The sequence below is a fragment of the Sebastes umbrosus genome, chromosome 9, assembly GCF_015220745.1.
Source record: "Sebastes umbrosus isolate fSebUmb1 chromosome 9, fSebUmb1.pri, whole genome shotgun sequence".
NCBI lineage: Eukaryota > Metazoa > Chordata > Actinopteri > Perciformes > Sebastidae > Sebastes > Sebastes umbrosus.
The window spans coordinates 18,788,615-18,800,426 of NC_051277.1; the positions used below are offsets into that span (position 1 = coordinate 18,788,615).

Below are 11,812 nucleotides of genomic sequence, written 5' to 3' on the forward strand. Positions count from 1 at the left end.
TGCTCATAAAGTAGTGTTATTATGGTAAAGATGGCCTCTGAGCGAGACGAACGGCATTACCATGGGTTTGCACTCGGTGACTCACGTTACCGCAATCTGCAACCACACCACTCGGTGCCGCCTAATCCTACACACTACCTTTAAACAACCATACAAGTGTTTTTGTCCATTTACTGAATAACAAACCTTGTATTATGACCAAATATTTTTATTAAGCCGTCCCTCAGTTTTTTAATTTACTTTGTACCTTCCATTTTGCAGCCATTTTCAATCATTTGACTACATGAAAATCCACCTGTGGGTGTAATTTGAATACGGTAAGCTGATCCATCACAGTGCAAGACTTTTACTGTTGTCAGACAATTTTAATTATATTGCCCAAAATTACTAATCACTATTTTGCCTCCAGGATACCTAAAACAGTGAAAGGCAGTATGTAAAAATACATGTGATTTCTTGTAAAGCCAAGATGAGGGAAACAAAGAAAAATTCAAAAGTACAGTTCACTTTCATATTTTCATTTGACACAAAAAAATTGTAACTCACGGTTAATTTATTGGTATTTTCTAAAGCTTTCAACCACATCAGTCGTTCTGTCTGCTGATGAAGACTGAGAGATGCAGTTGAAAGCAAATGGGAAAAAGCTAGTAAATGTTTTTGGTCAAACTACTTTTTCCAAGATCAAGAATGAAATTTACGACTCCACTTTTATATTATTTAATTATTATTATATGTTATTAACCAGCAGTATTTTGTACAGTACATTTATATCTGCTACTACAGTAGGTAGTTGTATAACTGGACCACAGCGTCCCCTAGTGGCAGACGTGTAGAACTGAACACAGTCTGACTTAAAAGAAACATTACAAGTGTAACTTTGCACCAAAAACTCAGACAAAGTGGGTTAAACAGTTTATTGAATTTATTTCTGCTGTTCAGAACTGTTTTTTCTTGTCTGGCTGACTTTACAATGTGTAAAGAAAGAAAAAGACTGAGGTGGGGGTGGGGGGGGGATAAGAACTATCAACATTAATCAAAAATCATAAACATAATTGGCTTATGCACAACTCATCATTCCCTGTCCACCCCACCCTCCCCTATGGAAGAAAAACCCTCGCCGAATACTAAAATAGTGTATCAAATGGGGCAATTTTAAATGTCAAAACAAACATACAGGGACTAACTGCTACTTAAAGAAAACTGAAGAACAAAATATGTAGATAATTATTACATAGAGGGGGAGATACAAGGGGAGTAATAACACCACACCTGCCCATCTTTGTTTGAGGAGGCAACAGTAAACTAGAGACATCAAACCAACCACCGCTCCTTTTATATGCTGCAGTCTGTCCTTTTAACTGTTAATAACATTTCCAACATTAGTTCAGAAAAACGTGGGGGGAGTTTGCTTATACAACTTTCTAAAATAATTACATGTTATGATTAAAAATAACAAGAAAATCATGCAGTTTGAACAAGCTGGTCTTCTGTTTCCAGATCTATTTAATGACCAGTTTAGGGGGGGGGGGGGTTATCATATATATAAAAACATAAAAACAAAGAGGGGGAAGGACTGTTGATGCTGTGGTAACTTCTAACATAACACCAGATCATTGTGCTGTATACAGAATATTCAAAAGGCCCTGATATGCACCCATTGCATCATGGCGTACTGCAGGATACGTCACATATGACATCTAGCACCATTCAAACAGTAAAAAAAGAGCTTTTGTGGAACAAAAAAGAGAGTGCTTTATACAAATCAGAGGCTAACGTATTCACATAGCTACAGTGAAATGATGGAACTGCAGGGATGTTGTTTCTGATCACGAAAACGTTATAAACAAATGTAATTAAATACAAACACAAAACACAAAATTTTAAGGGGGAAGATGACAAAATAATCGTGCTACAGAGTAAAGTCATGCTATAGTGTTTTAAATATTGGCAGTCAAAATAAAACCCGAGGGATAGAAGAGTACTGATATACATGGCTGGAGAGCTCGAATGCATTTCTCTATAAAAAGGGAGGTCAAATTTGAGGTCAACTCTTTTTAAGACAGAAACTCCTCCAGAAAAACAAAATAAAGACGTGGCGTGTTGCTTTTCCAGTCTGTTGTAACAGAGAAAATGTGTTAAATAAATATTTGTTTTGCTATTTTCACGTCATCTGATTAAGTTTGTTTTCCCGTTTTTCTTCTGAGCGACCCTGAGAGGTAACGGTTGTCTCGTTTTGAGATGAGAATTCGGCGGCATGTTGAAAAGCGGGAGAATAAAGGTTTTTCTTTTCGTCGTGCCACTTTTTTTTTATACTTGGATTCACAATTAATGCAGAAAACAATGAGGCAGATCATTGGGAATTTGAGTTAAAATGGTCAAGTACTGATGCCTCACTCGACTCTCAGATTTCACGTTACAGGCATCTTTTGCAAAGCTTATGTACACCGAGATACTGTCAGGCCCAAGCGCTCCCTAAATGCCATGCAAATGCAAATATTAGTGTTCCTTTGGTTATGTAAAAAAATCTACATGCGTCTCATCCTTTACAAAAATAAAAGTATAGAAAATTACCGTTAAAAATGATGAGAATGCTTCCTCCAATGTAAAAAAAACGTTGTCATTAGTAATATATTCATATGTATTAATATCTCATTTATTACCTCCATCTAAATTGTATATTAAAACTATAATCAAATATATTCTTTTTTTGTACTTCTCACACAGTGAATTAATTTCTTGAATGATCATTAAAGTGTGAGAATATTCTGACATGAAGTCCCCCCTCAACCCTCCCCGACAAAATATCAGGAAAATGTTAAATAACAAAACCCTTCAAGAAGTGATTTTTCAAATTTCCTTCAAGATTTCATTTAGTTCTCCTGATAAATCTGCATAGCGTGTCATTGTGTACATGTGCAACGTGTACTTTACATGTTTTACAGGATTTAAACTCTTTTAATGAAATGGTATAACCTCACGTGAGTCCTAGTTTGGGGTCCCTGTGTCGCAGGAAACCTAAGTGCTTTGAAAATGCACAGGCTCGATGAAAACAAAAAGGAAGAATAATCAGGTAGACTGTTTGACAGTGGAGGCATACTGCTGTCTAAAACTATATAATACTTGGCCAACCAATCACTTGTTGGCAAATAAATTTACCCTTGAATGCCCCGTGTATAAATTCACAAATCACATTTCTTCATTTTGTTAGTTTAACTGCACATCAGGGATTTAAAAAAAAAAAAAAAACACCCTCTAACTGACATCTACCATAACACACTGGATTGAAGTCAAAAATGCCAAACTGCAAATACAGACCCTCTTTTAACTGTTGAATCACCAAATTTCATTGGAGAAAAAAAAAAAATGCATTCTTTTTTTCCTCTAAAGTGAGAAATTTAAAATCGTACATATAATCGTAGTCCGTAATGGGGCGAGATATGTAGCCTATATTGACCGTTATACCTCCAGTCGTCCAGTCTTTTATCTTCCACCTGTTCACAACGCAGTCACAATCCGACTCCTGTGATGAAGCTTTTTCACGGTGCAGCAGAGTAGCTGCACCTCAAACAGCATCCGGTCTGGCAGTTCATGCTAGTGTCAATGGAAAACTGGCCATTTCTCCAAAAACGCATTGTCTTATTGAGTCTTCAATACCAACGCCATCGAGTACCGTATCCGCCCTAAAGCTATTCTGGTGTAACTGAAATATAAACTCCCAGCAGAGGGAGTTAATGATTTGTCTTTCACTCATAAAAACACCATGTCACACGTCTTTTTAAAATCATCAGTTCGGATTAGAAGAAAAAAAAAAAACGGCTAGCAGCCAAATCGTTGTAAGTGTTATATATTTAAAAAAAAAGGGAGAAATATTGTGCATAGTAGCCTGAAGCTCCTCCCCGTCCTCCGCATGTCTTGGCACATGACACATGGGTGAGGTCTGGTCTTTTAAGTCCTGACGAAGCATCTCATGTGAAAATAGTATCTTCAGCCAGCAGGGAGGAGGGACGCACCACTCGTTCTGTTGTTCTGTGAGGTTATCTGGATTGGAGATCAGTTCCTGCGAAACGACATCATAAAACAGTCAATCGTGTTGATTGGCTCATAAATCAGATTATGTACCAATGTTGTAATAGTTTTGACTTTTCAATTATTTTTATTTTATTTTAGTTTTGAGTTTTGAGTTTAGGTTTAGTTTTCAGAGTGTTTGCGAGTTTTAATTTAGTTTTCAGTGTGTTTGCTAGTTTTATTTAGTTTTCAGTGTGTTTGCTAGTTTTAGTTTAGTTTTCAGTGTGTTTGCTAGTTTTAATTTAGTTTTCAGTGTGTTTGCTAGTTTTAATTTAGTTTTCAGTGTGTTTGCTAGTTTTATTTAGTTTTAGTTAGTTTTCAGAGTGTTTGCTAGTTTTAATTTAGTTTTCAGTGTTTTTGCTAGTTTTAATTTAGTTTTCAGTGTGTTTGCTAGTTTTAATTTAGTTTTCAGTGTGTTTGCTAGTTTTATTTAGTTTTAGTTAGTTTTCAGAGTGTTTGCTAGTTTTAATTTGGATTCAGTTTTTCAGAAACGTTTAGTTTTGGTTTATATATATTTAGTTTTTGTTTGTTGTTGTTTGAGCCAGCTATAATGTCTCAGAAGTATGTAGCTACATACATGCAAAATACACGGTTGGAGAAATGTGTAGGTATGGTCATAATGTTTAATGTTTAATCTTTGCGCTACTTTAGTGAAGCAATTGTGGCATACGGCCAGCTCTGGGAATATCCACTGAACAAGTCAGTTCAATTTCTGTGGTTCAACGTCATGAGAGTTGATGGAAATTCATGCTCTCTCCTTTTTTCAGTAGTGATATATTATAGCTAAAAAAAGTTTTTATTCAGTTTCACTGAACTGTACTTAAATCATCTATTGACTCAATCACTGTAAATCAAATCAGTCCAAATATATTCAATTTACAATTATATAAAACAGACAAAAAGAAAATCCTCTTATTTGAGAAGCTGAAAATTGCAAATGTTTAGCTTTTTTCCTTTGATAAATTACAATAAATTGATTATCACAATAGTCAATCAACTAATCAATTGATTGACTTTCAGCCCTAAATCACTCTGTGTGCATTTTTATTGTTTTGTCAGTTTTGTGTTGTTTCATTCGTTTTTATTGTTGTCTTGATAGATATTCTGCATCGATTGTTATTTCTTGTTTTTACTTATTTACTTATACTTTTATATTGCACACGGCTGAAGAACCGCTAAACAGATTTTCATTGTTCTTAGCACAATGACAATAAAGATCTATTCTATTCTAACCGTTTATCGAGCCAAAATGCCAAAAACATTTTCTGGTTCCAGCTTCTCAAATGTGAGGATTTGCTGCTTTTCTCTGTTTTATTTAACTGTAAATTGAATATCTTTGTGTAAACAAAGAGTCTATTAAAATATCTGAAACTTCTGATGCATATTTTTTTATATATAATTTTCTGTCATTTCATAGACTAAACAATGTATGGTATTATCTGAAGAAACTTGTTTGAGTGTGTTTGTGTGATGAAAGAAAAGCGATCAGCATACCTGGCTAACTCTGTGTGGTCAGCTGAGGAATTAACTGGGCACCCAGCTTGTAGCGGAGCCCTGTGTGGTGGCCGGGCCAGCGTAGCCTTGGCCTCCAGGCAGTATGGGGTCAAAGTTGTCAAAGTCGAGGCTGTCTCCGTCCATGAGGTCACTGTTGATGATGTAGTCCACGTCACAATCCAGGTTTTCGGTGAACATGTCAATGTCCAAGTCTGTGGGCAGTCGGTCCTGACCGGTCGGGAAGCAGGACGGAGTTCCGAACTGACTGATCCCCAGCAGGTTCATGCCGGGATTGGCTGAGATGATGGGCCCTCCGTGATGAGAGCCCACCGCTGGCACCGCGGCATGATGGGCTTTGAGGCCAGAGAGCTGTAACGGGTCCTGAGACATACCTGAGAGGATCATCCCCAACCCCATCTGAGAGTGATGCTGGTGTTGTTGTTGTTGTTGTGGCTGTTGCTGCTGCTGGTGCTGCTGCTGCTGGTGGTGAAGGTGACGCAGCGCCATGGGGGCCACCGTGTTCGGCTCCAGCCCTTTACCCAACAGCAGCTGGTTGGGTTTGGACCTCACGCCCACCACAGGTGTGCCCAGGCCCATCAGCCCCACCCCTCCAGGACTGGGCATGAGGGGATCCACCTGGGTCATCATGACATCACTGGGAGGAGGGGAGTCGGAGGTGAGCAGCGCCTCCAGGCTGGAAGGCACGTGGGTGCTGTAATGGCCGCCGACACGAGAGCCGGGACTGGACATGGGGTTGAAGAGGGAGTTGCTGAAGGTTGACGGCTCTTTGCTGCTCGGTCCACACTGAGAGACGGAGGCCTGGGTCCCGGTGTGAGTGGGAGCCTGTGGGAGGCTGGATGGTTGCAGCTGATGGAAGGAGGAGAAGCTGGAGCCACGGGGCAGCAGGGTGGAGGCGGAGGGCAGCGGAGTGGGAGGTGCTGGCGGGGCTGTACTGGGACTGGCCCCTCCCTGCTGCCCAGTCATCAATGTGAGGCCGTCGATCAGATCCAGCTCCTCCATGAGGGTCTCGGTGAGGGTGGGGGTCAAGCTGCTGGCATTATATCTTCCTAGCAGTACGTCCTTAGGCAGGTTATCATCGTCCTCCTGTCCAGGAGCGATGGGGGACAGACGTCCGCTCAGGGTGCTGGCGTTAGAGCTCGTACGTGGGCGGAAGGTGGTCCACATGTCGGAGTCATCCAGGCTGCCGCGGGATGAGGGGCTGCTGCTGTTAACCCCCCACTTGGGAAACTGCTGGGACGAATTAGGGCTGTCTGCGCCCGCTGAACCTGTGCTGCCGTCGCCCTGCAGCGCCCCTCCAGCGCCGCCCAGGCCGGCCGCTCCTGCCTGCTTCTTGGTCTGCTTGGCCCTCATGCGGCTCTTCAGCAGTTTGCTGCTGTTGTCCATGGAGGCGGCCCGGCGGCGAGGAGCTTTCCCGGTCTTCCCTCCTTCTGGGTTGAGCATCCACCAGGAGCTCTTGCCTGTTGATTCATTGTGTACCCTCAAGAACTTGTTGTGGAGTGATAAATTGTGGCGAATTGAATTCTGAAAACAGAGAGAAAGAGAACAGAAAATTATGCAAACTGTAGTTTGTTCTACTATTAAGAGTGGGGTTCCTTTCATTAAACATTGTTTCATTTGCAGATTAATACTAGTAAATATACTTAGGACTGGGCAATATATTGATATTATATCGATATTGTGATATGAGACTAGCTATCATCTTAGATTTTGGATATCGTGATATGGCATAAGTGTTGTCTGTTCCTGGTTTTAAAGGCTACTTTACAATAAATCGATGTAATTTTAGGAACTCATCAGACTAATTTAGCTGTTCTATTATCGATATCGAGATATTTTGGTCAAAAATATTGTGATATTTGATTTTCTCCATATCGCCCAGCCCTAAATATACATCTGCACTGCCAAAGTTTAAATGATCTGACTGAAACTAAAGCATGACACACCTGGGAATAAATAAACAATGAGACAATTAAATGCTGGTAGAGTATATAGATGAATATCTGCTGAAAATGAGCAGTAAGACAGCTCATCATCATGCAGTAAAATATGAAGAACATTAAAGAAAAAATTTAAGGGGGCAATTTTTCATAACTAAAAAAATATATAATGTGATATATTTTGATATTGGGATATGTTTTATATGTTCCAAGGTGCAATGATCTTTATTTGTCATGTGTCAATTCCAGCAAAGCAGTCATTGGTAATGAAAATCTTTGGTCTCAGGTTCCTTCAACAATGCTCATATGTATGAATATGTAGCCTATATATAAAACGGCTAAAACACAAGTAAAAGTAAAAGCAAAATGATAATCTAAGGCATGAAATAGTGCAGTTAAAATATAGCGCTTAAATATAACCATAAATCAATATAAAATAGTAATGTAAATGTAAATTTGTTGAAGATAGTATTTCAGATGGGAAAACTGAATGTAAACACGATCGGGTATTTACATATATGCATGATGAGAAGTAATATATGTACACAGAGTTGTAGACAAGAATGTAGTATGTAATAATGAGAAGTACTAATATATATATATATATATGTATATATATATATATATATATACACACACAGAGGTGTAGACAGGAATGTAGTACGTAATAATGAGAAGTACTTATATGTATATATATATATATATATATATATACACAGAGGTGTAGACAGGAATGTAGTATGTAATAATGAGAAATACTACAATACATATACAGAGGTGTAGACAGGAAGGTAGTATGTAATAATGAGAAGTACTAATATATATATATATATATATATATATGTACATACACATATATATATATATATGTACATACACATATGCAGAGGTGTGGACAGGAATGTAGTATGTAATAATGAGAAGTACTAATATATATATATATATATATATATGTACATACACATATATATATATATATATGTACATACACATATGCAGAGGTGTGGACAGGAATGTAGTATGTAATAATGAGAAGTACTAATATATATATATATATACATACACATAAACAGAGGTGTGGACAGGAATGTAGTATGTAATAATGAGAAGTACTAACATATATATATATATACAGAGGTGTAGACAGGGATGTAGTATGTATAGAGAAGTTCCTCTGGTTGCTGTACATTTTTGTCCATATTGACCAGCCCAAACAATAAGATGGTTATCTGCAAAGCAGTGTTTCTATGACGTAACATGAATCATAAAGCTATTAAATGTACTGCTTATTGCACCTTAAAGCATTGTAGTCCACCTTGTAAAGTGATGCAGTAAACACACACACACCACCACCACCCATATATATATATATACTCACCTTCCAGCCAGCTGAGCTGTTGCTGTCTCCTTTGTCTCTGAAGTAAGGCACTGTCTTCACCATCCACTCGTAGATCTGCGCCAGGGTCAGCCTCTTCTCAGGTGAGTTATCGATGGCCTGGCTGATCAGGTCTGCGTAGCTCTGGTTCCCCCACGCGTTGCGCCGGGATGACCCTTTACGAGGCGTCGCTCCGGCTCCGCCCCCTCCGGCCGCGGCCCCTCCCTCTGCCGCCTCCACCGCAGCCTTCTCGGACTCGGAGGTGATTTGCTGGGGCTCCGGCTTGTCCTCGTCGGCGGGCGGGGTCCCGGCGGCGGACTCGGATCCGTCCGCCCCCTCCGGTTTGACAGCCGAGATCTCGGGCCTCGGCAGCGGCCACGTGCAGGAGCGGGGTCTGCTCTGGGGCTCGAAATCTGGGTCAATCGGGGGCACCGACGAGTCCTCCATGCTGGGTCCTCTTATAACTTCCACTCAACCACAAAAAACACTGAACTACTTAAAACATCTACCTTTAAGGTAAACTTAAAGAAAAAAACTTCCTGACACACAAAAACAATATGCTGTAGCCGCCTCGGGGGTGTAAACAAGAGGGGCCTGGAGAGGAGACGCAATAATCTGGACACACCAATAGCCTCGGTTAATCCTCAGATTGGAGATTAGGGAACCCAAATAATCTCCTTAATAGTAACTATCATAAACCGGCCGGTTTATATAGAATGAAGGAGGGCTGCTGGGATGATGACAGTCCCTTTGTTTGAATGAGATAAAAACAAAAGTGGCAGAGTGGCACCAAAACATCTGGATCTACAGAGGCTCACCTGATATATGAATACCAAAATCTTAGAGGTAAATGGGTACAAAGTAATGCCATTCCTGTTAATAATAATCACTCAATTTAAGGGTGTTTTTTTTACCAAAAAGTATATTTTAAGGATACAAATTAAGAATTATTTCGTACCAAAATTTGTCAAATTATATCCTACAGTTTCCTCATTACAATACTGTTTTATGTACTGTAAAAGCTATGAAGACTACAAACAGGGATTAGCTGGCTACTGTTAATAATCACTCAATTTAAGGGTGTTCTTTCCCCCAAAAAGTATATTTTAAGAATACAAATTAAGGATTATTTCGTACCAAATTTGTCAAATTATATCCTATAATTTCCTCATTACAATACTGTTTTTTCTACTGTAAAAGCTATGAAGACTACAAACAGGGATTAGCTGGCTACTATTAATAATCACTCAATTTAAGGGTGTTTTTCCCCCCAAAAAGTATACTTATATTTTAAGAATAAATCAAACCAAATTTGTCAAGTTATATCCTATAATTTCCTCATTAAATCCAGGGAAATACTGATTTCTCTACTGTAAAAACTATGAAGACTACAAACAGGGATTATCTGGCTACTGTTACAAAGGATCTTCTTAGGAGAGTCCGTCTCCACTTGTAAACAACGTGATGTCTGTCTGGGCTTTTCCACAAGCCCAAAAAAAAACATCCACATAAACTTTTATAAAAAACTAAAACAAAAATCTGGTTAAATCAAAGCCACGTGTTTAAAAAAACAAACGTTTATAACGTCTGATTAACGGTTGAGTATCCTAGCAACAGTTCTGTTAACTAACTGCCACAAAATAAGGTGTGAAAACTCAGAAAGGTCGACGTCTCTTCGGCCTGTATGTGTTAATAAAGCTGCTGCAAGTGAGAAACTACATAAATGTCGAGTATTAGAAGAGGAAACAAGCGAGCAGACTTTAGGGAATAGTTCAATAGTGTTTTTTAAATGAATAAAAGTAAGAGAAGTCCGTGTGCTTCAGCTTCAGGTCCGCCACATTGCGGCCAGGCGCATGTCACCATCTGCCATGTTTCTCTCCTCTCTCCGGCTACACGATGCTCGAAGAAGAAGCGGGTTATAAAACCTGCACCGAGGCCCGGAGCCCGGCCGGTCCTCGCTCCACAGTCCCGGTGACCGGTTGACGAACTACGGAGTGTTGCTAGGTGAAGTTGTGTCTCCTCGGAGGTCTAACGGCTCCCAACCGCCGCACTTTGAAAACAGCACACGATAGCCGTTAACGTTAGCTGCCGTTAAGCTCCAACTGCTACTCCAGAGTTTACAATCCGGTAGAAAAGTCCGTGAAAAGCCTCCGGTAACTTACTCCAAGTGGGTGTTTTTAATCAGCGGTGAGTTTCGGAGAACTTTCCCGTCGTCGCTGGTGTCCAGATATTCACTCCTTCAGCGTCTTTTTCACTTGTTTTGTTTTGTTTTGTTTTGTTTTGGACTCGAGGCGAAGACTCCCTTCTGACGTCTGTTTACCACTGTCAGGCGACAACTTCTGCGCATGCGCGAAAATGGAATTCTGGGAAGTTGAGTCATTCATGTGACAGCCCATATGGCGTAAAAACCCCCATGGCGTAAACAGCAGCTGAGGGGAGGCAACATGTAACCTGTAATGGTGCATTATGTAACAGTTTATGGAAAGCGGCTAAGTCCCAGGTACACTTAGGGCAGTTAAGGTATTACCGGTATTTAGAGTACTGATACTAGTAGGCTAATATACTAACAACTTAAACTACAAAACATCATGTTTTAATTATAATATAAACAATAATACTACTAATAACCAGGGATTGAAATTAGCACCTACCACCTGCCAAATACAGGGTAAATGTTGGCTGTAGCAGTAAGAATTTCAGGTCACCTGCCACTCGGGATGTCACAATATCAGATTTTCACAACACAATTATTGTGGCCAATATAATTCATGATAATGGTATTATTCAGATATCTATAGAAAATTTGAAAAAAAAGAAGCTACCTGTCAGATTCTTCTTTAACTTTGTTTATTGTGCATTTTGTCTATTTTTTGGCAAATTAATTACAGTACACCCAAGTGTAGGGAGGTAGAGAGAGTTT

General features: G+C 39.6%; 1 protein-coding gene across 2 annotated transcripts; it reads right to left on the reverse strand.

Moving 5' to 3' along the window:
- Positions 1–900: 900 nt before the first annotated feature.
- Positions 901–11,236, reverse strand: foxo4 (forkhead box O4). Of its 2 annotated transcripts, XM_037780071.1 has the most exons (4): positions 11,055–11,236; positions 8,896–10,942; positions 5,560–7,101; positions 901–4,057 (listed from the first exon to the last, which is right to left on the reverse strand). In XM_037780071.1, the coding sequence occupies exons 2-3, from the start codon at positions 9,337–9,339 to the stop codon at positions 5,590–5,592; spliced, it is 1,956 nt and encodes a 651-aa protein (XP_037635999.1). In that variant the 5' UTR covers positions 9,340–10,942; positions 11,055–11,236; the 3' UTR covers positions 901–4,057; positions 5,560–5,589. The 2 variants fall into 2 exon arrangements, with proteins under 2 accessions (XP_037635999.1, XP_037635998.1); XM_037780070.1 differs by having other exon boundaries at positions 8,896–11,234.
- Positions 11,237–11,812: the final 576 nt, after the last annotated feature.

What these genes read in the sequence shown, in the direction of transcription:
- foxo4 (XM_037780071.1), bottom strand. Translation starts at nt 9,339, where the DNA reads ATGGAGGACTCGTCGGTGCCCCCGATTGACCCAGATTTCGAGCCCCAG. An exon ending in ACAGCTCAGCTGGCTGGAAG is followed by an intron (nt 7,102 to 8,895) that starts GTGAGTATATAT and finishes CTCTGTTTTCAG; the next exon opens with AATTCAATTCGCCACAATTT.